We start from the raw sequence: 26,059 nt of genomic DNA, 5'->3' as shown, positions 1-26,059 counted from the left end.
ATCCGCGGATGACATCACTGCGCTGGTGCTGGAGGCACGTGTGCGCCTGCGCACAGAGCTGCCCCGCGTGGGGGCGCAGGTGCCGAGCAGACCAGCGGGTACGGTGCAGGGGCCGGGCCCGGGGGCCGGGGTGCAGTGGGCGGGGACGGAGACCGGGGTGCAGGGGCGGAGCCCGGGGGTCTGGGTGCAGGGGGCGGTGGCGAGGGGTCGGGAGTCGGGGTGCAGGGGGCCCGGGGCAGAGGGCGTGGGGCTGGGGGCCGGGGTGCAGGGGCCGGGTGGTAAGCGCTTTGCGGGGCAGCGTGAAGGTTGGCGAGTGAGCGCGGGATCCCGGCTCTGCCCCCCCCCCCGCCCCCCCCCGCGGCCGCCCTACTGGCGGTGGAGCACCAGGCCTTAGCAGGGCTTAGCCTTGACCCCTGCTCTTACTTCAGCTTTAAAATCCGTAGGAATGCATCCTTTTTCAAATTACATATGCGCCTTCGCCTTAATCATAAAATACTGACAATTTCTTGCGAGCGAAATAGCTTCTCTTAAGCCCCCATCTTTGGGCACCATGGACCCAAAAGAAATAAGAGCATTTTGCCACGTGCCTCCAGACGTTGTCTTGTTTATTGCTCACCACAGCCCTGTCGCACCTGCCATTACCTGGAGCTAGGATGAAGGCCTGAGAATGGGCGGGGGGGGGGGGGGGGGGGGGGGGGGGGGGGGCCCGGGGGGGGCACGAAGCCAAGACTTGACTCAGGAAACAGTCATCTGAGTGGACACCCCCCACCCCCCACCCCATGCTCACCGCCACCTCTGTGCATCTGCTCTCAACCTTGCTGCCCAGGGCCCATAGACCGCTGGGGGACTTGCCCCCCCCCCCCCCCCCCCCCCCCCCGCCTCCGGGTTTGGAGAGAGTGCCCCAACCACTGACACTGCCCAGTATATCACGGGACACCTGGTACAGGGGGAGGACGGCACCCAGAGGGGTCCTGCTCCCTTCTTACAGGTCTGGGAGGTTGAAGGTCCGTGGTGGCTGGAGCTCCAGATAGCAGCACAGGAGCCTAGCCTCACCCCACTCCTGTCACAAAGCATTCATATCCTGATCTGGAAGGCAGGAAGGAGACCAGCAGAGATGGACAGCAGCCCGGGCCCCGGGGGCTCCGCCCCCAGCCCCCCGAGTCCCAGCCTCTCCCCCTGGGTGGCACCACCATGCCCACGGCACAGACAGGGTCTCACACACAGGCCCAGTCCAGGTCAGAGTCACACCAGACAGCGGCCCCCTGCATGCCTCATTCCCGGATGCTGCTCATTGTTTCAGGACTGCAGGCGCTCACGGGGACTCCTCCGTCCCAGCGGGCACGGGGCAGCCTTGGCTCGCGGGGTGACAAGCATCAGGCACGTCCTCTGGCCTCTTGGAGCCAGGAGGGGCAGCTGCAGACCATCTCCAGGGTCACCCTGGCTCAGCTAGTTCCACCCAGGGCCCCCAGCGGGGACGACCTGCCTGCCCTGCACATCCCCTGCCCCGCTCTGCAGCAGTGACTGGGACACCCTGGAGGCCCAACCTAGAGCCAGACTGGGGGTTCGAGCACGGCGCAGCCGCAGAGCAGCCGTGTCCCCAGTGACCCTGGACGGGCCACCTAACCTCTCTCTTCCCCACCCCTGGAGCCCCGAGGCTCGGCTGGCCCGCAGCAAGCACCCCGGAGACGGGATGGTTACAGCCTGTTCCCGTGGGGACACGGGGTGTCACCCCTTCCTTCCCTGCCTGGCTCCAGCTCCCAGAAAGTACTCTGGGGACGTCCGTGGCCTGAGGGTGAGGCACAGAGATGGGAGGGGAGCAGCCCCCCGGCCTGGCGGGCCCCCAGGCCACACAGCAGAGGGAAGGTCCCTTGGAGGGTCCCGGCAGGACCTGCAGGTGACACAGAGCTGCCCCCCGGAAGTGCTGCTGGATGAATGAGCCGGTGGGGCCTGAGGCACATCTCAGGCCCGGGAGTGTCCATTATGGCAACGTGGCCGCACAACCACCGCTGGACTCCCCCGTTCAGTGATTTCTCTGTAAAATGGTTTCCAGTGACCATGTGGAATGAGAAAGGGCCAGCAGTCCTTTGTGTGGCTGATGCCAAGTAGGGCACACCGTGGTGCCCGTGCAGGGTGGGGGCATCCCCGGGGTTTGCGGGGGCCTCGTGGGGGCTCCCAAGGCCCTAGGTCCCACCTGCCCCCTCCCTGCCTGAGAGGCTGAGCTGGTCGTCCTGGGGGACAGTGGTCAGGGGTGGACCTCGCTTCTGAGCCCTGGGAGGCTTTGGCCCACAGGTCTGGGGGCAGTCCCCACTTCAGCCCCAGGACTTCATCCCTGCCTGGGTCCTTCCCTGCCTGTCCCCCTCAGTGTCCCCTGGCAATGGGATTAGATAGTGACCCCAGGATACTGGTGCTAAGGTCAGGACAGGGAAGGGGCTCCAGGTCAACCTGGGCTGGGTGACCAGCTCTACAGCAACCTCGGGGTGGAAGGTGCTGAGGGACAGGGGAGAGGCCAGGAGAACTTGCTCAGTCAGCACTGCGGGCTCCCTCAGTGGGGCAGGAGGAACTGTGCCCCCCCATCCCCACCCCCACCCCCACTGAGGCCCCGCCTCCTGCCTCTGCATCCCCCTCCCCTTGCCTTGCACTTCTGCATCTGGTCACCTCCTGCCCTCTGCACAGCCAGCCCTGCAGCCCTCTCCCCTCTGCCACTGTGGGCTCCTGGCCCCAGGCAGGGCAGCTGGGCCACAGCAAAGGCAGTTTATTTTGGAGACTGAGCTGAGGACATGTTCTAGAACAATAAGCCTCCTCATTGGTCCATGGACACTTTCTCTTTCCCTTTCCATTTAGAGAAGTCAGGTCCTGGGCTGAGTGCAAGCTTGACCTGCTGTCAGGAGTCCTGAGACAGCGGCTGGGGAATGAGGGGTCCTGAAGGGGGACATGGAGCCTCTTCGAGGCAGGGAGCTGCCCCCCTGGAGCCAGGCCCCCAAGGCTGATGCCCTGAGCCAGGTGAGTCCCCTGAGCCTGTGTTTCCATGTGACTCAGCATTTCCTAGCATCCCCTTCTGACCCCTGGGTGTGCTCCCTGCACCCTACCCCAGGTCATAGCCACCTTCTGGCTCCTTTGGGCTCTCTCTCCCCCCACTGCCATAGCTCTTGGACTGACTCAGCCTCCTGCACCCCATCCCCTGATCCCATAGTATGGGGGCGCAGATTGACAGAAGACAATACCCACCAGCAGCTGAAGTGTTCCTCTGGGGGCCACAAGACCCTCTGGCTCCAAGAGGACCCTGCTCACCCCTGGTCCTCTGAGCCTCAGCTTAGTCATCTGTAGGACAGGCTTGTGTGTACCTACCATGGGTTGGGTGACACTGGAGGGACATGAATGCAGCATGACATGAATGACTGTCACATTTGGAAGTGGTTTCTAAATGGGAGTTGTGTTTGCTCAACAAATTAGATTGGTTTTTAATTTGTCATCTAAAAGGATACTTTGAGCATCTGCCTTTGGCTCAGGACATGGTCTCAGAGTCATGGGATCAGAGCCATGAATAGGGCTCCCTGAGCAGCGGGGAGTCTGCTTCTCCCTCTCCCTCCCCCTGCTTGCGGGCTCGTGTTCATTTCATCTCCCAAATAAATAAAATAAAATATTTTTAAATAGTATACATCGGCAGGATGACTTGAGAGCATGTAAATATCCCGTATCTCTCAAAACTTTCAGGATAGCATGCATCGATGAGACGAGCATGTTTGGAGGAGATGCTTTCAGGCTATGTAATTGTTCTATTTTTGATTGCTTGTTCTTGGCTGATGATGGCATTCCACTGGAAGCAAGAGAATTCTCCTTGCGTTTATTCATTCATGCATCCATCATGCATTGGCATCATGGAGGACTTCATGGTTCCAGTTTTATTCACTGACTTTTAATCCACTACTCATATATTTTGGTTTTCAAGTTGTCCAAATTTTTCCAGCCAGAGACCCTTGACACTGGCCTATGGAATTTTTTTTTTTTTTTTACATTATCGCTATCAATCCATAATTCCTGGCCCAACAGGATGTTCCTGGCTCATCTGCTTCTTGCCCAGCCCCAGTCCTGGGAGCAGACGTTTTTCAAGAAATCCAAATTATTTTTATAGACCATGGATTTTTTTTATTTAATTTTTTTAATTTAAATTCAGTTAACATATAGTGTATTATTCGTTTCAGAGGTAGAGGTCAGTGATTCATCAATTGCATGTAATGCCCAGTGCTCATCCCATCACATGTCCTCCTTCCTGCCCATCACCCAATGACCCCATCCCCCCACCCACCTCCCCTCCAGTGACCCTCAGTGTGTTTCCTAGAATTCAGCATCTCTTATGGTTTGCCTCCCTCTCTATGTTCATCTTATTTTATTTTTCTTCCATTCTATGTTCATCTGTTTTGTTTCTTAAATTCCACATGTAAGTAAAGTCATATAGTATTTGACTTTCTCTGATTGACTTATTTCATTCAGCCTAGTACCCTAGAGTTCCATCCACATTGTTGCAATGGCAAGATTTCGTCCCTTGAAGCCCAAGTAATATTCTATTGTATATACAGACCACCTCTTCTTTATCCATTTCCATTGATAAACATCCGGGCTCATTCCACAGTTTGGCTATTATGGACATTGCTGCTATGAATATTGGGGTGCAGGTGCCCTTTCCAATCCCTGTGTTTCTATCATTTGGGTAAATACCTAGTTATGTAAGTACTGGGTCCTAGGGTAGCTGTATTTTTAACCTTTTGGAAACCTCCACCCTGTTTTCTGGAGTGGCTGCATCAGCTTGCATTCCCACCAATAGTGTAATGGAACTCCCCTTTCTCTGCTTCCTCCCCAATGCCTGTCATTTCCTGTCTTGTTAATTTTCGCCATTCTCACTGGTGTGAGATGGTATCTCATTGTGGTTTTGATGTGTATTTCCTGATGACAGGTGATGCAGGGCATTTTTCATGTGTCTTTTGGCCACGTGTAGGTCTTCTTTGGAGAAATGTCTGTTCATGTCTTCTGCCCATTTCTTGTCTGGATTATTTGTTTTTTGGGTGTTGAGTTTGATAAGTTCTTTATAGATCTTGCATACTAACCCTTTATTTGATATGTCATTTGCAAATATCTTTTACCTTTCTGTAGGTTGTCCTTTGGTTTTGTTGACTGTTTCCTTTGCTGTGCAGAAGATTTTTATCTTGATGAAGCCCCAATAGTTCATTTTTGCTTTTGTTTCCTTTGCCTCTAGAGACATGTCTAGCAAGAAATTCCTGTGGCCAAGGTTACAGAGATTGTTGCCTATATTGTCCTCTAGGATTTTGATGGATTCTTGTCTCACATTTAGGTCTTTCATCCATTTTGAGTTTATCTTAGTATGGCGTAAGAGAATGGTCCAGTTTCATTCTTCTGCGTGTGGCTGTCCAATTTTCCCAAAACCATTTGTTGTCTTTTTTCCATTGGATATCCTTTCTTGCTTTGCTTTGTCAAAGATGAGTTGACCATAGAGTTGAGAGCCCATTTCTGGATTCTCTATTCTGTTCCATTGATCTGTATGTCTGTGTTTGTGCCAGTACCACACTGTCTTGGTGATCACAGCTTTGTAATAGAGCTTGATGTCCTGAATTGCAATGCCACTAGCTTTGGTTTTCTTTTTCAGCATTCCTCTGGCTATTCAGGATCTTTTCTGGTTCTATGCAAATTTTAGGATTATTTATTTCAGCTCTGTGAAAAATGCTTGATGGTATTTTGATGGGGATTACACTGAATGTGTAGATTGCTCTGGGTAGCATAGACATTTTCACAATATTTATTCTTCCAATCTTGAGTATGGAATGTTTTTCCATATCTTTGTGTCTTCCTCAATTTCTTTCATGAGTGTTCTGTAGTTATTAAAGTACAGATCCTTTACCTTTTGGTTAGGTTTATTCCTAGGTATCTTATGGTTTTGGTGCAGTTGTAAATGGGATTTATTCCTTAATTTCTCTTTCTTCTGTCTCATTGTTAGTGTATAGAAATGCCACTGATTTCTGGGCATTGATTTTGTATCCTGCCACGTTGCTGAATTCCTGTATGAGTTGTAGCATTTTGGGGTGGAGTCTTCTGGATTTTCTACATAGAGGATCATGTAATCTGTAAAGAGACAGAGTTTGACTTCTTCTTTCCCAATTGGAAGACTTTTGTTTCTTTTTGTTGTCTGATTGCTGAGTCAGGACCTCTAGTACTATGTTGAACAACAGTGATGAGACCGGGCATCCCTGTCGTGTTCCTAACCTTAGGGGAAAAGCTCTCAGTTTTTCCCCTTTGAGAATGATATTCGCTGTGGGCTTTTCATAGATGGCTTTTATGATATTGAGGTATGTTTCCTCTATCTCTACACTGTGGAAAGTTTTTATCAAGAAAGGATGGTGTATTTTGTCAAATGCGTTTCCTGCATCCATTGAGAGAATCTTGTCCTTTCTTTTATTAATGTAGAGTATCACACTGATTGATTTGCAGATATTGGGCCACCTGCAGCCCAGGAATAAATCCCACCTGGTTGTGGTGAACGGTCCTTGTAATGTACTGTTGGATCCTACAAGCTGGTGTCTTGGTGAGAATTTTTGCATCCATGTTCTTCAGAGATATTGATCTGTAATTCTCCTCTTTGGTGGGATCTTTGTCTGGTTTTGAGATCAAGGTAATGCTGGCCTTATAGAATGAGTTTTGAAGTTTTCCTTCCATTTATATTTTTTGAAGTAGCTTCAGAAGAATAGGTATTAATTTTTTTTAAACATTTGGTTGAATTCCCCTGGACACTTGTTCAGAGATTTTTTATTACGACTTCAGTTTCCTTGCTGGTTATGGGTCTGTTCAGGTTTTCTATTTCTCCCTATTTCAGTTTTGGTAGTTTACACATCTCTAGGAATGCATCTGTTTCTTCCAGATTGTCTAATTTGTTGGCATATAGTTTCTCAAAATATATTCTTATAATTGTTCATATTTTTTCAGTGTTGGTTGTGATATCTCCTCTTTCACTCACAAATTTATTATTTGGGGTCCTTTCTCTTTTCCTTTTTGGTAATTCTGGCTAAGAGTTTATCAATCTTATTAATTCTTTCAGAGAACCAGCTCTCAGTTTTGTTGATCTAGTCTAGTGTTCTTTTTGGCTTCTATTTCATTGATTTCTGCTCTAATCTTTATTATTTCTCTTTTCCTGCTGGGTTTAGACTTCAGTTGCTGTTCTTTCTCCAGCTCCTTGAGATGTAGGTTAGTTTTTGAATTTGAGACTTTTCTTGTTTCTTGAGAAAGGCTTGTATTGCAATATACTTCCCTCTGAGGACCACCTTTGCATCCCAAAGATTTTGAACAGTGTGCTTTCATTTTCATTTGTTTCCATGAATTTTTTAAATTCCTCCTTATTTTCCTGGTTGACCCATCCATTCTTTAGTAGGACACTCTTTAGCCTCCATGTATTTGCGTCCTTTCCAAATCTCCTCTTGTGATGGAGATCCATTTTTAAAGCATTGTGGTCTGAGAATATGCAGGGAATGATCCCAATCTTTTGGTGCTGGTTGAGACTTGATTTGTGACCCATCTGCATCTGATCTACAGTGGAGAATGTTCCATGTGCACTCGAGAAGAATGTGTAATCTGTTGCTTTATAGTGAAAAGCTCTGACTACATCTGTGAAGTCCATCTGGTCCAGTGTGCTGTTCAAAGCCCTTATTTCCTTGTTGATTTCTGTTCAGATGATGTGTCCATTGCAGTGACTGGGGAGTTAAAGTCCCCTACGATTAAGTATTATTACCAATGAGTTTCTTTAATTTTTTAATTAATTGGTTAATATAATTGGCGGCTCCCATGTTAGAGGCATAAATATTTACAATTGTTAGATCTTCTCATTGGGTAGACTCTTTAATTATGATATAGTGTCCTTCTTTGTCTCTTATTTCAGTCTTTGGTTTAAAATCTAATTTGTCTCATATAAGGATTGCCACCCCAGCTTTCTTTTGAGGTCCATTAGCATGATACATGGTCTCCACCTCCAGTTTCAGTCTGGAGGTGTCCTTGGGTCTAAAATGAGTCTTTTGCAGACAGCATATGGATGGTTCTTATTTTTCTTTTTTTTTTTTTTTTTTTAATTTTTTTTTATTTATTTATGAGAGAGAGAGAGAGAGAGAGAGAGAGAGGCAGAGACATAGGCAGAGGGAGAAGCAGGCTCCATGCACCGGGAGCCCGACGTGGGATTCGATCCTGGGTCTCCAGGATCGCGCCCTGGGCCAAAGGCAGGCGCCAAACCGCTGCGCCACCCAGGGATCCCCCTTATTTTTCTATCCAGTCTGATACACTGAGCCTTTTGACTGGAACATTTAGCCCATTTACATTCAGAATAACTATTGAAAGATATGAATTTAGTGCCATTTTATTACCTGTAAAGACCATTTTTCTGTAGACTATCTCTGTTCTTTTCTGGTCTTTGTTACTTTTGGGCTCTCTCTTTGCTGAAAGAATCCCCCTTTTATATTTTTTGCAGGGCTAGTTTGATCACAGATTCCTTTAGTTTCTGTTTGTCCTGGAAGCTCTTTATCTCTCCTTCCATTCCAAATGACAGCCTTGCTGGACAAATTATCCTTGGCTGTATATTTCTCTCATTTAGCACCCTGAATATATCATACCAGCCCTTTCTCCCTGCCGGGTCTCTGTGGACAGGTGTGCTGCCAGTTTAATGTTTCTACCCTTATAGGTTACCAACCTCTTGTCCTGAGCTGCTTTCATGATTTTCTCTTTGTCTCTGAGATTTTCAAGCTTCATTATTATATATTACAGTGTTGACCTATTTTTACTGATTTTGAGGGGGATTCTCTGTGCCTCCTGGACTTGAATGCAGTTTTCTTCCCCAGATTAGGGAAGTTCTTTGCTATAATTTGCTCCAATATACCTTCTGACCACTGCCCCCCCTTTCCTCTTCCTCTGGGATTCCAATTATTCAAATATTGTTCTGCTTATGATCTTACTGATCTCACAAATCCTCCCTTCATGATCCAGTGGTTGTTTATCTCTTGTTTTCCCGGTTTCTTTGTTCTCCATCATTTTGTCTTCTAGATCACAGACTCTCTCTTCTGCCTTGTTTATCCTAACAGAGTCTCCATTTGTGCTGGCATCTCTTTAATAGCCTTTTTTATTTCAACCTGATTAGATTTTAGATCTTTTATTTCTACAGTAAGGGACTCTCTAGTGACTTTTATCCTTTTTTTCAAGCCCAGTTAGGATCTTTATAATCATTGTTTTGAATTCTAGTTCTGACATCTTCCTTGTATCCACAATAATTAAATCCCTGGCACTCGGTACTCCCTCTTATTCTCTTTTTTTGGGGTGAGTTCTTCTGTCTTGTTATTCTGTGTTTCCAAAAAAAGGTCACTTTCCTATTTGTAGAATTGCAGCAATTTTTTTTCTTAGATCTCTAGTTGAGTTCGCAGCTGTTCAGAATGATTTGACAGCTATCTAGCTGAATTCCAGGGACCAGATGAAATTAGAGTCCCCTACTCCTCCACCATCTTACCTCTCTGTCCCAGAGAATGGGTTTTAGAACCCAACATGTGTGGGGGTGCTAATTGTCACTGCAGTGTCATTGCTTTAAGGATTTCATAGAGAATGATTTAGGAAGTATGTACTCGGACCTCCCTACATTCATGTATATCACATGCACACATTCACTGAGAGACACATAAACTCAAGTTCACACCAAGAGCACCAGTTCTAGACAAACCACAGTGTGCATCCTCCTCTGTTCCTGACAGGAACCCGGCCCCCTTTGTCCAGAACATATTTGCTCACTGGCTCAGTCCTAGAAGACACAGACCATTGTCTCATGATTGCTGCCATTGCAAGAATCCTGCCCACTCAGCATTTGCTTATACTTATTTTTTCCATTAGTCCAAATACCATTCTCAAAAGTTGCATAATTAGTTTTTCTTTTCTTGGTGGTGGTTTTATTCATTTGAAATCTAATTTTGTTCATTTTTTGAGTTTCAGTTGTTTACCAGTGTGTATTCAAGCCTTGTTGATTCAGTCTGTTGTTAACGTTAAAAAATAAAACTGCCAGTTATTTTTGAAGCAAAAATGGGTTTATTTGGGAACAGCACTCTGTGATAAGCAAGATACAGCAAAGCCCTAACAAATGCAAAGAGCAAAGCAGAAGCAAAGGCAGAGCAGCTCTTTCCTAGAGGAGAGCAAGATCTGGGAGGCTCTTCGAAACAAAAAGTCCCTTTCAAGGAAGCAGAGACTGAAGTGTAGTGGCTTCTCATTGGCTGGGCTGGGACTGTCCCTCACTGGCTGGGTGGGACATCCCTCATTGTTTGGGCCTTTGCGGGTAGGAGGAAGCTTTCTTTCCTCCCTGGGCGGTAGTGAAGTAGTAGCATCCGCCTGCAAGCCTGGCCTGTTCCCATGAGGTCTGCAGCAAACCACCAGCGCAGTCCCTCCCTGCCCTACGTGGCCAGCCCGTCAACAGAGGGCAGGCCTGGGCAGGCTGCTGGCAGGGCTGGCCACGAGCACCACCTGCTTCCTGGATGGATCCCCGGCCCCTCCTGCAGGCGCCGAAGGTTCCTGGGGTCACTCCTCCCCCCCCCCCCCCCCACATAACCATACTGGGTCAGGGAGAGTTCTAGGATGTTACCACAGGGGCACTTGTCCACTGTGTGCCACCACCAGACCCACAGTTCTGAAGGAAGCGTGAGGACTGCCTGGGTGCCAGGAAAGACTTCTTAATCAGCATCCAGGATGCCCACCAGGACCCAGACTGCTCTCTTTCTCACTGGCCTCTTGTTCAGGGTTCCCATGTGACCAGTGGCGGCCAGAGTGCCAGGTTCAGCAGAAAACTGTGTTCCAGGAAGAAGTCCCCTCCCCTGGGCACCAGGACCCCTACCCCTCAGAACCCAGAGCTGCCTGACAAGAGCACATTCACCAGGGGCATGGGGCTCAGTGTTGCCCCAGTGCTGGAAGGGAAGGGCTCAGGACTGAGCCCAGGGACTGCGAGAGCAGGGAGGCATGACCCCAGCAACCTCGCTCCCAGTTTCCCCAGGTGGGACCCCCGGGGGACAGCTCCAGGATTGGGGCTCCTCCAAGGTGACTCCTGCCTTGTCTCCCACCTGCATCAGCTCAGCTGCAGAGAGGACCCACCAGCTGGCAGGGCACTGGAGCCTGCTGCTGGTGGGAGGGATGCGTGCTGGGAGGGGAGAACTCTGCCCTCTCAGACCCAGGATCTCTGGCCTGAGTGGGCCCGCTCCTTTCCCCAAGACAGGGGCCCAGGGAGGAGCTGCAGGAGGTAGGCGTGGAAGCAGAATCAGACACAGGGATGAAGTGGTCCCATGGGGTGGGCAACCACAGAATGCCCAGGGCTCGGAGGAGGGCAGGGTGGGGAAGGGCTTGCGAGGCAGGGAGGTGGGCCTGGCAAGCTCAGGGTGAGACTGCAGGTTGAGCCCCTTGGGGTAGGGACCAGCCTAACCTACCCTGCCCCATGGCATCCCTCCAGAAACCTCTAACCAGTTCAACCCCATGATTGGCAAAGTTGGGCTGAGTCTGAGGAGCACACAATAAGTACATGGATCAAAGCACCAAGGACGCTTCTGTCAGGGATGTGTGATGTGGACAGGGCCCACATGGTGGGCTTACGCTGCTGCTGAGGACTCTCCGCCTATGTCCCCCCCACCCTGTGTCGCCTCCCCCGACCCGTATTCCTGACTCCTGACTGAGGCTCTGCACTGGCCTCGGGAATCCTTCAGGTATCTCCTTGGTAGCCATGTGAAAATCCTGAATCTGTGTTTCTCCGAAAAGATGCCTATTCAAATTGGTGCAGAAAATACGCAGGAGTAAAGGGGCTGAAACTGGTGAAGGGTCAGAGCCGATTCACTGCATGTGCTATTAGTAAAAATATGCTTTGGGGGATGTCATGTTTCGATTCTGTGGTGCTTTCAAAGGGGACGAAGTGCTTGTGACGTGACTGCGTGACTGTGCTAGCGCCTCCTAGGCTGAAATCTAAGAGTCCTTCTTGGTGAACCTGGCTGTCAGCCTACAGAGGTGAGCCAAGGGCACCTGGCCGGATGCGCTGGTTGGGTGCACTGGGGCTTCATGGTGGGCCTCGCCACCCGCCTCGCGCCATTGAGATGCTGGGATGAGGTGCAGTGCTGGCCACAGTGGCCATGGGCAGGCAGGAACATGATGTCAGTGGACTTGGACATGACCCTCAGGTGGGACCCTCTGGGGGTTCTTTGGGCTGATGTACCTGTGTGGCCACATCCAGCGCTGGGAATGTTGTATGAAGGGAGCTTCCCTGGGAGCCCATCCTTGGGCCTGAGAGCCCTTCCCATGGCCCCGGCCTCTGCCCTGGGTCAGGGAGAGTTCTAGGATGTTCTAGGAGTTCTGGATTCACAGCAGTGGTTTTGATGGAGAATGACTTAGAAGCCAACGTGTGGGCCTGCTATGCTTGCCTTCCGTGAGATGTCACTGGGCTGAGGATTCTCAGGGAACACAGTAGGGACTGTGCATCAGAAATGAGTTGAAGGGCCTCAGTAAAACAAATCTGGGACCCAGTGAGCCTTGAAATAATGACAGTTAGAATGCACTGCTGAAATAGGAAGCGTGGGCAGCCCAGGTGGCACAGCGGTTTAGTGCCGCCTTCAGCCCAGGGCATGATCCTGGATACCCGGGATCAAGTCCCACATCAGGCTCCCTGCATGGAGCCTGCTTCTCCCTCTGCCTGTGTCTCTGCCTCTCTCTCTGTTTCTCAAATAAATAAATTAAAAATTAAAAAAAAAAGAAAGAAAGAAAGAGAAATAGGAAGCGAGAGCCATGGTGGGACAGGCTGAAGGTCCAGGGAAGCTCTTCCGTTCCATGGACACTGCCTTGGCAGCGCGGAAAGTGGAACCCACACCACCCACTGGAAACCCGAGAAACTCACCGTTCGGGCAAAACTCTTCAGTGTGTAGAAGTTTCGGGAGACACAGGATACTCACATGCTCTCAAAGCATCTTCCGAAGTATATGTTTTAATGAAAAGTTAAAAACCAATTTTAATTTGTTGAGCAAACACAGCTCCAATTTAGAAATCCCTTCCCAGTGGAACAGTCATTCATGCACTGCATTTGTGGTCCGTCCAGTGTCACCCCAGCCATGAGGTAGGTGCCAGTAGGCCCATCCTACAGATGAGCAAACTGAGGCTCAGGGGGCTGGGAGAGTGGGCTTGGTCCCAAGAGTGGCTAGTGGCTGTGTCTTCACGTGGGAGGGCTCTGGGCCCCTCATGAAATTAATGGGAGACATGTGGGGCCCCCAAAGCCCCCTGAGCAGTGGCCAGTCTCCCTCTGCTGCAGGAGTGTGAAGCGCGCCCGGGGACGACCCCCATTCTGCCCTTGAGGGGCCTGGCAGCTCCCAGCAGGCATGGCCCAAGATGGCTGAGACATCTGCATCCTGGAGCTGTCCATCAGTGAGTGGGTCATACCCCCGCAGGGGGCATGGATGCTGTCTCCTCCATGGCCACTGTGGTGACGTCCGGTGGGGCCTGCGGGACCTGGATGACACAGGATCCCCCTATGTGTCCAGCTGGAGAAATTCAGCATGAAGACCACACCCTGCGCCCAGCCCAGGAACTTTGTGGTGCTTGGGGTCATGTTGGGTTTCTAAGGGGAGGACTATGGCCTCCTCCCCAAGTTGGCTTGGCCTCATACCAAGGACTCAGGCCCTCTGAGAACGGGGACCCACACCCACCCCAACAGCATCACCTCCAGTGGGTCAGGGCGAGTGAGATGACCAGTAATACCTGTTGAAAGGTTCTTGGCTTGGTGGATCTCTCTGAAAGACAGAGACATTGTGTCACATGGAGTGGGCCTCACAGCCATGGGTTCAGACCTGAGCTCCCAGTTTCTCACTGTGGGGCCTTCTGTGAGACAGGGGCCCTCTGACACAGGCCAGACCCATGTGGACAGGGCTGCTTGCTGGACTTGTCCCTTGCGGGGCCCAGGACCTGTGACAACATGGAGCTCCTCCTGCCCAAGTCCCTAGCCACCAAACCTTGTCCCTAATTCACTCCAGTGTGATGGTCATCCAGGGACAGGGAGCAAACGCTTCACAGAGGAGGGTCCCCCCTCAGGGAGCAGGTGCCCCAGAATCCGGTGAGAAAGAACACTGGCCATTGCCACCCTCTCAGAGCCTGGGTCCCCGAGACCTGCCTGCAGCCTGGGCCCCAGGGTGAGGACCCAGGACACACAAGCTGACAGTAGTCCAAGACGGTGGCCATCCTTCCCCATTCGGACGACTTTGCTGAGTGCCTACTCCCTATGGGGCATGGCCGGGGCCCCCAAGGGCCAGAGCTGGGCCTATAGAGCCAGGGCCTGGCCAGATGTGGAGGCAGGCACATAAGTGGGCCCCTCAGGGGGTCTCAGCCTGTGGCAGGGTCACTGCTGCCCTCCCGCACCATCTCCGTGCTCCCCCTACTCCGTGCAGCCTGCCTGGTGCTCCTCTGCCCCTGGGGGCAGACAGGGCCTCCAAGTCCAAGGTGGGGAGTGAGTATAGGGGCAGCAAAGGGCTCCTGGAACAGGGGATACTGACCTCCCGGCCCCCCACTCTGGTGATCCCATGACATCAGGACGCCCACATCTCCAGACCATCAACAGCCCACCAGAGGAGCCCAGGAATCCTGGAGATGCTCCTGGGGGCCGCCTCCCCCCATTTGCGGGACAGGCTGAGGGCCTCGGAGATGGACTGCTCACCATGCTGCCTTCTACGTTTCATCCAAAAGCAGAGGCTTATGAGGACAAGGAGCACAAATATACCAAGGAAACTGCTCATAAGGGGAGGGCCCCAGGAGGAGCATGTGACATCGGAGCTGCTGGTCCCAGCATGTGCTTCCCGCTGAAAAGGGCCGCTGCACCTAGGAGAGAGCCATGCAGAGGACAGGGAGCATCCTGGGCGCCCCCGCTGGCCTGCACCCCCTCAGACCCAGGGGCGCTCCAGCAGGTGAAGGCAGCTGCCCAGTAAACCTGCTCCAGCTCCGGGTGGGGAACTCACGTCCATCTTCAAGCCTCACTGCTCTGGGGAGACGAGGGAAGGATGAGGTGGGAACACAGGGATGCACAGAGAGGAGACAGGGACAGGGATGGGCCAGAGGAGACTGGGCAGAGAGAGCCCTGGTCAGGGGGGGACACCCTTCAGGGCCAGTGTGCCACCCAGAGGGACAGACCGGGGGGAGGCAGGATGGCGAGAGGGGACCCTTCGGCTGCCCTACAGCGGCCACATCTGGTCACCCCAGGCTCCCCCCAGGGACACGGAGCACCCAAGTTGTCTCTGGGCCCCGGGGATGGTTATGCAGGGGATCTTCACTTTGGGAAACCTCCCTGCCAGCCTCCCCCTGACTCCACATCCACTGGGACCCCCTACAGCCCTGGCATCTGGGGACACCCCAGGGGACCCGGAATCTAGCAGCACCGTCCCTCAAGATCTGTCCCAGGACAGAAGGTCCATCCTTGGCCTCAGGGAACTTGCATCTGCTGACTATCAGATGTCAGCTAGTGTGAAGGGGTGTGAGGGCCACAGGGTCCAAGCAGGTGCCCTGCTGGATGCCGTCTGGCCATGGGGAGCAGCAGAGTGGGGCCTTGGGGTCTCTGCGGCCGGGCAGCCCTCATCTGCCAGGGCAGCGTGGAGGAGCTCCTCCCGGGGACATGGGCACTGACACCACCCCAGGATCACCTACATGGTCCAGGGCTGGCACTGCTCCAGGGTCCCATTGGGTGAGAAGGTCCCGGGAGGGCAGTCTTCACACATCGTGTCCCTCTGCTCAGTGCCTGAAAAATGACAAGGCTGGCAGAGGGGATGCAGGGGCTGGAGCCCAGAGGGGAGCTGGGCTTCTCCTCCACAGGCTGGAGCCTGGGGTCTGGGGTCTGGCTCTCCAGGGGGTACCAGGGACCAGGTGGCCCTGCTGCTGAGCAGAGAGAGCATGGGGTCTTTGGCTCACCTCTGGCCACTACCCTCTGTCCAGGTTTGCAGGGCGTGTGGGGACGGCACTCCACACAGTCGTCCTCGTTCTCACTGATGCAGAAGTGGCCCTGGGCACAGGCGCACACAGTATTCTCTGTTCTGGAGCATTTCTGCCTGGTCACCAGGGCCATGGCTGGGACCCAAGAGAAGGAGCTGAGAGCAGCCACAGGGGCTGCCCTGGGCAGTGCTGAGCACCCCATCCCAGGAGGAGACCAAGAACCTGCGGGCCTGTGGGCTCCTGCCTGGGGTCTGGGGATGGGATGGTGAGTGGCCCCCAGCCCAGCTCTGCAGCCCTGGTGTGTGTGTCTGGGTCCCGCTCTGCTCCTGCCCCAGGACCCAGTCAGGTGCCCGCCCTGCTCAGCCCGAACCCAGTGCCTGCGGGTGCTGGACGTGGGGAAGGTGGTGTCCAAAGGGGATCTGAGGGGCATGAACAGCAGCAGAAGAGCGCTGGAAATGGAGGAGGGGCCAGCGGTCAGGAGGATGGGGGTGTCCTCAGTAGGGCAGGCGGGGCCCACAGAGGAAGTGAGAACCACAGGCAGCCGTGGGTGAGTCCCAGAACGTGGGTCCCAGCCCTAGGCCACCCATAATGAAGTCCCGTCCCTCAGACAGGTTCCCGGCTAACAGGCTTTTCTGAAGCTGCTGACCCGCCTCTAGGGAGAGACGGGTGTGGACAGAGGCCTAAGTCCCCTGGAAGGGTTCAGACACTGAACCCTGCAGATGGGTGGGGCCTGGCACACCTGGTCCTGGCCATGTGGGTGTGCCGCTGCAGTGCTGCAGCGGGACAGAGTGGAGTGGTGGCTGCGGCCAGTGCTCTCACCTGGGTCACACATTCGGCACTGCAGACACTCGCTCAGGCCATTGAGGTGGGCCGTGTAGGTCCCCGGGTCACAGGGAGCACAGACCGTGCCAGTCAGCTCCCCACAGGCCTCCTTCACCCGGTAACCTGCACCCAGAGGGACCGCGTCACTCGGGCCCGACTAGGACCCTTCGGGAGCCCCCAGAGGGCATGACACCCTCCCCAGAACAGAAAGCCCTCTTGCTGAACCCCCACACCATACATGGTCCCCTGCTGCCTCCTACCAGTGAGCCAGCTCTGGGGGCAGTGGGAATGTTCTGGACAGAGGTGAGGACCTCCTGGTCCTGTGCCCACTGTGCCCCGGTCCCCACTCTGTGCCCCAGCTTCTGGCCACTAACCGGCTGGCTGGCTCCCCCAGGCCACCTGCCTGTGCAGTGCAGTTGTGAGGGGCTTGAGGGAAGAGTCCAAGCTCAGGGTGTTTCAGCCCTCCCCCATTGGTACCCCTGCCTCCAGGGCTTCACTTGGCCCCCGGTGCTGAAGCATAAGCCCCTGGCCAGGGAAGGGGCTGTCCTGGGTGGCCCCACAGAACGGGTCCTTCCAGGACCGTACCTACCTGGGCTGCATTTGGGACAGCACTCGGACCCCACCGGATACTCTTCCTCTTTGCAAGGGGCCGTGGCCAGAGCCCAGGGGAGGGACCCCAGGAGGAGGAGGTACAGGGCCTGCAGGAGACAGGATCAGCACTGCAGGGGAGCAGTCCCAGGGCTGCCCCTGGGGCCCCAGGCTCTCCCCCTGTGAAATGGGGCAGCAGCAGCCCTTGAGGAACTGCAGGGTCAGAGCAGGGACAGCTCTGAGGAGCCATAGCCCTGGTGGGGAGACAGGTGGCTCTGGGCCTGGGGGTGACGGAGGCTATCTGGGGGACCCTGGTTCCAGGGCTGATCCTGTCTGGTACTGTGGGTGCCTTCCTGAGGAGTTAGAGCCAGGGCTAGCCGCCTACTGAGCAGGGTCCTGTGTTTGCCCTCTCTGCACAAATAAGGACTTTGTCAAAAGCACTGAGCTGCCGGCAGAGGCGGGGGAAGAAGGGTGGGCTCTTGAGCTCCTGCTTTTCCTGTGGTGGGGGCCCTGAGACGGTTGGGGAGAGGGCCACAGAGGAGCATTTCCGCTGTTAGTGGGTATGGCTTCAAGCCACTCTGCTCACAGACTCTTGACTCTCGGGGGTCAGGGGACAAGTTGCAGGGGGTTGAGTCCACCCAAGAGCTACAGGTAGTGAGGGGACAGGGCACAAGTGAGCCAGGAAGTGGCTATGGCCCAGGGCAGGGTGCAGGGAGCACACCCAGCAGGCAGGAGGGGATGACAGGAAGTGCTGAGACACAGGGACACACAGACTCAGGGCACTCACCTGGCTCAGGGCATCAGCCTTGGGGGCCTGGCTCCAGGGGGGCAGCTCCCAGCCTCGAAGAGGCCCCATGTCCCCCTTCAGGACCCCTCATTCCCCAGCTGCTGTCTCAGGACCCCTGACAGCAGCAGAGCGACCTTGCACTCGGCCCAGAGCCTGACTTCCCTAAATGGAAAGAGAAAGAGAAAGTGTTTGTGGCCCAATGAGAAGGCTTATCATTCTATAACATTCTTCAGCTCAGCCTCCAAAATAACTGCCTTTGCTGAGGCCCGGCTGCCCTGCCTGGGCCCAGAAGCCCACAGTGGCAGGGGGTAGAGGGCTGCAGCGCTAGCTGTGCAGAGGGCAGGAGGTGACCAGATGCAGAAGTGCAAGGCAAGGGGAGGGGGATGCAGAGGCAGGAGGCGGGACCTCAGTGGGGGTGGGGGTGGGGATGGGGGGGGCACAGTTCCTCCAGTCCCACTGAGGGATCCCGCAGTGCTGGCTGAGCAAGTTCTCCTGGCCTCTCCCCTGTCCCTCAGCACCCCCCACCCCGAGGTTCCTGTAGAGCTGGGTGCACCCTCCAAATGTATCTGCCTGCCTTCTGTCTGGGCTCTCACACTCCGAGAGCCCGCCCCCCACACCCCACGGCTCAGGCATCAAGGCTACAAACAGGAGCCCTCCTGCTTCCTGTCTCAGCTCCCGAAGTGGGATGACCCGGTCCCTCCAGAGGAACCCCATCTCCCACGTCTCCCATGCGGCACCCTCCAGGTGTGTCCCCACCTCTATACAGGAGAGGGGTGGCTGCTTTCCTCCTACAGGATCCTGAGCACAGCTCTGCAGAAGGGGTCTCTCCCCAGACCACCCGGAGCTGGGGGAGGCGGAGCTCCCTTGGTGCCCCCCCACCCCCCTGCCGCCACCATGAGGGAGATGGAGGGGGGTGACCTCCCTGACCCTGGGAGCTGGAGGGACGCAGAGCATCCTCAGTGTCCCTCCCACCTTCATGATTGGGAGGGGCGACACTGTACTTTCCCTGAGCCCCACCACTGTATTCACACCCCACCCCCACCCTGTCACTGGGTGGGGGCCCAGCTGATTAATTCTTGCCCCCATTTCACAGGTGGGTCATGGCCCAGGGTGTCTGGGGTACAACTGCTCAGACCCAAACCCTGACCTCCCCATCCCAGAGGGGCTCTCCTCACCTGGGCTTCCCAATGCCACCACTGTCCCCAGAGCTCGAGGTGGTGTGGACACTTTAGAGGTGGGGGACCACTGCATTCCGGGTGCCCTAAGAGGCTGGCAGCGGGCTGGTGAGAGGCAGTGCACCCCTGCTAGCGCCTCCAATGGGAAGTGTCCTGGGGAGTCTCCCCCGTAGCCCTGGGGCTCCCACGTCACACTTCAGCCCCATGGCCCATGTGATGGTCACATTTCAGCCCTGTGGCTCATGTGATAGGAGGGCATGGCACCCTCTGACTTCCCCACAGATCAACAAACTGGCCCTTCCCTCCCAGCAGACCCATGCCGACACTGAGGTGCGTGTCCAGCTCCACGGGCCTCGGGGCAGGACCCCATCAGACCCAGGAACTGCCCCCTTCAGTGAACTGATCGCTGGTCGCCCATCCCAGATTGACCTGGAGCCCCTTCCCTGTCCTGACCTTAGCACCAGTATCCTGGGGTCACTATCTAATCCCATTGCCAGGGGACACTGAGGGGGACAGGCAGGGAAGGACCCAGGCAGGAATGAAGTCCTGGGGCTGAAGTGGGGACTGCCCCCAGACCTGTGGGCCAAAGCCTCCCAGGGCTCAGAAGCGAGGTCCACCCCTGACCACTGTCCCCCAGGACGACCAGCTCAGCCTCTCAGGCAGGGAGGGGGCAGGTGGGACCTAGGGCCTTGGGAGCCCCCACGAGGCCCCCGCAAACCCCGGGGATGCCCCCACCCTGCACGGGCACCACGGTGTGCCCTACTTGGCATCAGCCACACAAAGGACTGCTGGCCCTTTCTCATTCCACATGGTCACTGGAAACCATTTTACAGAGAAATCACTGAACGGGGGAGTCCAGCGGTGGTTGTGCGGCCACGTTGCCATAATGGACACTCCCGGGCCTGAGATGTGCCTCAGGCCCCACCGGCTCATTCATCCAGCAGCACTTCCGGGGGGCAGCTCTGTGTCACCTGCAGGTCCTGCCGGGACCCTCCAGGGGACCTTCCCTCTGCTGTGTGGCCTGGGGGCCCGCCAGGCCGGGGGGCTGCTCCCCTCCCATCTCTGTGCCTCACCCTCAGGCCACGGACGTCCCCAGAGTACTTTCTGGGAGCTGGAGCCAGGCAGGGAAGGAAGGGGTGACACCCCGTGTCCCCACGGGAACAGGCTGTAACCATCCCGTCTCCGGGGTGCTTGCTGCGGGCCAGCCGAGCCTCGGGGCTCCAGGGGTGGGGAAGAGAGAGGTTAGGTGGCCCATCCAGGGTCAGTGGGGACACGGCTGCTCCGCGGCTGCACCGTGCTCGAACCCCCAGCCTGGCTCCAGGTTGGGCCTCCAGGGTGTCCCAGTCACTGCTGCAGAGCGGGGCAGGGGATGTGCAGGGCAGGCAGGTCGTCCCCACTGGGGGCCCTGGGTGGAACTAGCTGAGCCAGGGTGACCCTGGAGATGGTCTGCAGCTGCCCCTCCTGGCTCCAAGAGGCCAGAGGACGTGCCTGATGCTTGTCACCCCGCGAGCCAAGGCTGCCCCGTGCCCGCTGGGACGGAGGAGTCCCCGTGAGCGCCTGCAGTCCTGAAACAATGAGCAGCATCCGGGAACGAGGCATGCAGGGGGCCGCTGTCTGGTGTGACTCTGACCTGGACTGGGCCTGTGTGTGAGACCCTGTCTGTGCCGTGGGCATGGTGGTGCCACCCAGGGGGAGAGGCTGGGACTCGGGGAACTGGGGGTGAGGCCCCCGGGGCCGGGGCTGCCCAATACTGGCTACGTCCCCTCACCAGAAGCCAATTAGAAGTGTCCCCACCCTGCTCCTTCTTGGTACACTTATACCCTCCTGCCTCCGGGGTTTTCCAACCAAGGGGAAGGAGCACCCTCTCTGTACCCTCCCTTCCGCCCTCATGAGCATTGGGAAGTATTTTAGAATGTTCTAGGAACCCCAGCCACACACAGGTGCCTCAGAGCCACTCAGGAACCCAAAGCAGGGTGTGGGAATTCTCTCTCCTGCTACACGCCCCACTGACCTCCCAACTCCTGCCATGCTCTTCAGGATGGAGGGGGCTAAGGGTCCCTTCAGCTGGGACTGGCCGGCAGCCACCAGTGTCCTCACGGTCACTACCTGATTCTATTTCCAAGGGACCCTGGGGAGGAGACCCTGATCAGGGCCAGTGACAGGGCAGGAGTACCCGATTCATCATGGAGGGAGCGAGATAGAAGGGTGCCGGCTGTCACCTGCTAGGTGGGACTCTCCCCCTCCTCTGTGCTGGGCCCCCCCAATTCTACATATCTGAGGCTCCCTGTGGCTCATGCACCCCATCCTTCCTGGTGGGTGAAGTGGAGCCCATACCCCATATAACCTGGGCCCTGGGATGTACTCACCCCCTGACCCAACCAATTTACGCCCAGGGCCCCACAGGGCTCATGCTGGGTGGCTCACCCTGAGGGCTCAGGGAGGGCCAGGCTACCTCACTGTGACCTCCTGGTCAACATAGCACACAGGGCTTCTGGGAACCCCCCGGTCACATTTCCCCTTTCTTCCTGAGACAGATTTCCAGGGTGTTGAGGGGTGGGAGAGAGATGGTGAGAACCACAGGGCTGGAGCCAAACCTGGAAGCTTGAGGGGACGTCCTGAGGCCCCACTGCAGAGGCACCCCCTCTTCTATGCACCCTCAGCATCCCCTGCTCTGTGGGAGCCCCAGGCTGGACAGTGGGGATCAGAAGCAACGCAGCCTGGTCCTCACCCTCCTCGGGCTCCAGGACCAAGGAGGGAGCCAGAGGTACAGTCACATGGGGAGCTCCCCCTTAGTGGGGGGCAGCTGCCAGGGGGAATGAAGGATGCCTAGGTGCTGTGGTGGAGGGCCAGGTGGGAGAGGGCGTTTCTGAGGAAGAATGTAGGTTGAGCGATGCAGCTGGGCGGTAGCTGAGGTCCACTCTGGGTGAGGCGTGGGGCTGGCACAGAGCAGGCTGCTGTGCAGGGCAGACGGCGCAGAGAGGACGCTCCGGGGGTGGGCCAGGCAGAGCCAGGGGGAGGCAGGGGCAGGCTGCAGAGGCCGAGGGCAGCCCAGAGGTGGGAAGCCTACGGGACGCAGCTCCAGCTGTCACGTGTAGAGGAGAGTGGACGAGGGACCACGCGGCAAGCCCTCATGCCTGCAACAGAGGGGAAGGATGGGGGACAGCAGTCAGAGGAGGGCCTGAGGGTGCTCGGGTAGCCCAGCACTTCCCAGAGGTTGAGCACCCAGCTCCTGGGAGCAGAATTGGGGGACTGTCTCCCCCAAGCTCCAGACCAGGGTATCAGCTGCTGACCCCCTCCCCGCCATCCCAAGCTCGGTGTGCCCGAGCACCCTCATCAGCTCCTCCCCAGCAGTGTTAAGAGCCCTCTCTCCCCACCCAAAACCAGGAGCCAGGAGGCAGCTGTGCTCCACACCCCACAGCCCCACACCCCTCATCCCGGCCCTTCCAGGCGCAGAGAGATGGCTCTGAAATGTTCCCCCACTCTGTCTCCGGGCACACCACGCCACCCTCAGCCCCTCTTCTGCTGCCAAACAGCGGCTGGGGCACCTTTCCAGCTCAGATCAAGCCATGTTGGCCACTCCCCACACTCTGCAGGGCCTTGTGCCAGAGCCCCTCCGTACTCCCTTGTGTCCCAGAGCTTGATGCTCACCATCTCCTCCTTCCCTCCTGGGTGGCAGTAAGTTGGCCTACACTGGGTCCCCGGGGCCAGGCCCTCACCACGCAGTAAGGTACCAGCACCGCCCTCACACCCACAGCCACCCTGTGCAGCTCGTGGTTAGCACCCTGAGGACCTGTGCTTCACAGGCCAGGAGATGGAGGCAGAGAGCAGGGCAGATGAGGGAGGCTGCCACTCCAGGAAGAGCAGGTGAGCATTCCCAGTCTCAGCTCAGCACTGCCTCCCGCTTTCAACTCAGGGAGAGAGTTCTGGAAGACTGTGGAAGACAGAGCCCACCTTGTCCCCATTCCCTGCAGACATGCTGGCACCCGCAGAGCCACAGGGGGGTTGGAGAGCCGCATGAGGCTCACTGCCAGGACGTGGAGGGAGAACCCAGACCCACAAGGCCCCAAAGCATGGTGGCATTGATTTGACACACTGGAACAGCGGGTATAACCTAGAAAAAGCAGGTCAGGGGGGCCTGGGCCAGGGGCAGGTGTGCCTGCGAGGGGCTCACCCCAGTCTGCTGCTGGGGGTCTGAGACAATGTGCATTGGGCTGGGGGCACACATCTATTTCTCTCCATTCTGGACACTGCAAGTCCACCCTGCTGTGTCCTCACACAGCCTTCCCCTGTGCACACACGGGGAGAGAGCTCAGGTGTGTCCTCTTTGTTCTCTAAGCAGGCTCCATGCCCAGCCTGCAGCCCAATGCAGGCCTTGAACCCAAGGCCCGATATGGAGAGCTGAGCTGACATCAAGAGTTGGACACTTAACCGACTGAGCCCCTTAGGCAGCCCTGCTCCTCTTCAGGGCATCAGTCCTATGGGATCAGGGCCCCACCCTTATGATGTCATGGAATCCCAATTCCCTCCTGAAAGTCCTGCCTCCCAACGCAGTCACACTGGGAGTGAGAGCTTCAACACACGCATTTGGGGGGCACACAGTTCAGGATGGTCTCCAACCAGAGTGTGAGCTCCTGAGGACAAGGAGCTCTGTCTGCTGCTCACCACTGTATCCCCAGCACCTGGCACATAGCCAAGCCCACTGGGTCTCCGTGATGTGGGGGAAAGCCTCCCATCTGTGGAAAACCAGCCCACGCCCTCTGCAGGCCTTGGTGTCCTCTGGTGAATTAAATGACGTCACAGTGTGTCAGCATCGACAAGGACACGGACCAAGTGTGCACTCAGGCAAAACAATCACTGTCAGGCCCCAAACACAGCCAGCTGACCCCACTGGCTTATCACACTCACCGCCTCCGCCCTGCCCCTTTCTGTTTATGACATGGGCAAGACGTGTTAATGTTGGGAGTTAACCGGACACTCAGGCAGTGAGGGCCAGGATCCCCCACAAGGAAACAGGGAGCCGGGATGGCGAAGATGTAGCACACTAGCATCCTATTTGACAACGCAGACCATTATATCCTGTCTAGCAGCCTCTGCAGGAGCGACGTTTGCAAAACATCTTGAAACAAAACAATGAACCATGAACAATGGGTCACTGATACAGATGAAGGGGGTCAGCCTCCAGACGTCAGTCCAGAAGTCCATCAACCCAGGAAGAGTCACCCGCCAGGGACACAGGTGAGTGATCAAAGCCCTGATGGGCACAGCTCAGTGGCCAGTCCACTGGGGGCCCCTCTCCAGATGCTCCAGACAGTTCTGCAAGAGAGCTTCTAAAAACCCCTACATTTGAATGCCAAAATGTCCCCTCCTCCTCTGGGAGCCTTGTACTATGGCTCAATAAACTGTGCCTTGCCACCCGCCACTCTTCGTCTGGTCTACATCTTCACTCCATGCGGCGCAACCAGGAACTGAGGCACTCGGGCACGAAGAGGACGGCACACACACAGCCCAAGGCCCCAGGACAGCCCAGACCCTATGGCATTGCCATCTGCCACTGCCCGCTAGGTCCCCCAACACCCATGGGAGCCTACCCCACTGTCACCGGCGATCCCCCAACCTCGCGGCCTGGGCACACACCAGGCCGTCCGACTGCAGCGCTTCGGTCTCCAGGTAAAGTGGGTACACCAGGAATAATGCGCCCTTTCAGGTGAACACCGATCCCCTGAGGGTACCCCTGGGAGGCCGATGCACCAAAGGACCCCAACACCCACACACACACGCGGCCCAGCCATGAGGGCCTGTGATGTGCATTCCAACAAATCCTGCCCACGCGTCATGTTTCCCTGCATCCTGAATAATGTCAGGCATTCTTCTGCCGGGGGCCTGGAGCAGGCTCTGGTCCTGGACTAACTTCTCCTTTCTGCTTAGTTCTCTTCTTCATTGTGTGGGTTATTAACAGCGTGTTTCACTTTTACAAGAAAACTGTGATGGAGGGGGCACTGACCTTCACTACTGGTGAAGACCAGGTCGCTGGGCCAGCCCCAGGGGAACCCACGGCTTCTCCAGAAGGCAGCTCTGCCGGGCAGCCGGGACAATTCCTGTCTGCTGCACACCCTGCTCTGCACCCTGCACGTGGGTCCCCTCCCTCCCTCCCTCTCCAGCCTCCAGCCCTGGACTGGGGGTGCAGCAATGATTCGGGCCCAGGGCCTGCCCGCAGAGGCCAACTCCAAGCCTCGCGCATCGGTGCTCACGGCAGCTTTATTCACGGCAACGAAAGGGTGGATGCGGCCCAGGTGTCCAGCACAGATGAAGAGACGAATGCGTGCGTTATCCGCACGATGGACCACCGCTGAAGTTCTGACGGGTATGGCAGCACTGTCGACTTTGAGGCCCGCGTGCCCAGGGAGCCAGGCTGGTCACGAGAGGACAAATTCCCTCTGAATCCACTGGCACGATGGACCTAAAGTCCTCACGTTTCTAGAGAGAGCAGGCGCCAGCGATTGGGGAGGAAGGGGGGCAGCGTTTCATGGGGCAGAGCATCAGTCTCAGAAGTCGGAAAGTTCTGGAGACGGTCGATGGGGATGTGTGCACAATGGTGTGAAGGTGCGTCGTGCCGCTGGGCTGTGCACCCGCCGATGGCTAGCACGGCACATCTCACGTGTATTTCACAACAGTTGTCTTAAAATGAATCAAA

At 55.8% G+C, this 26,059-nt stretch overlaps 1 protein-coding gene and 1 long non-coding RNA gene across 2 annotated transcripts; one reads left to right on the top strand and one right to left on the bottom strand.

Annotated features, from left to right (window-relative positions):
• The first annotated feature begins 51 nt into the window (after positions 1 to 51).
• Positions 52 to 25,655, top strand: LOC119871897. Its single transcript, XR_005359799.1, has 3 exons — positions 52 to 98; positions 2,842 to 3,000; positions 24,456 to 25,655. It is a non-coding gene; the product is annotated as an uncharacterized LOC119871897 (long non-coding RNA).
• On the bottom strand, positions 13,462 to 18,262 carry TNFRSF14 (TNF receptor superfamily member 14). The gene is made up of 8 exons (NM_001284454.1): positions 18,194 to 18,262; positions 17,408 to 17,516; positions 16,816 to 16,941; positions 15,976 to 16,131; positions 15,715 to 15,805; positions 14,735 to 14,895; positions 13,786 to 13,817; positions 13,462 to 13,536 (listed from the first exon to the last, which is right to left on the bottom strand). The coding sequence occupies exons 1-8, from the start codon at positions 18,260 to 18,262 to the stop codon at positions 13,462 to 13,464; spliced, it is 819 nt and encodes a 272-aa protein (NP_001271383.1).
• Positions 25,656 to 26,059: the final 404 nt, after the last annotated feature.

The sequence above is a fragment of the Canis lupus genome, chromosome 5 (genome assembly GCF_011100685.1).
Source record: "Canis lupus familiaris isolate Mischka breed German Shepherd chromosome 5, alternate assembly UU_Cfam_GSD_1.0, whole genome shotgun sequence".
NCBI lineage: Eukaryota > Metazoa > Chordata > Mammalia > Carnivora > Canidae > Canis > Canis lupus.
This window is presented reverse-complemented; position numbering and strand designations above follow the sequence as displayed.

Bases quoted from the DNA above. Each gene is read 5' to 3' on its own strand.
- TNFRSF14 (NM_001284454.1), bottom strand. From the start codon at position 18,262: ATGGGGCCTCTTCGAGGCTGGGAGCTGCCCCCCTGGAGCCAGGCCCCC. The intron at 16,942-17,407 runs GTAGGTACGGTC...CTCTGGGTGCAG, and splicing joins CTGTCCCAAATGCAGCCCAG to GTTACCGGGTGAAGGAGGCC. The intron at 14,896-15,714 runs GTAGGTGATCCT...GCTCTCTCCTAG, and splicing joins CAGTGCCAGCCCTGGACCAT to GTGCAGCGGCCCTTTTCAGC.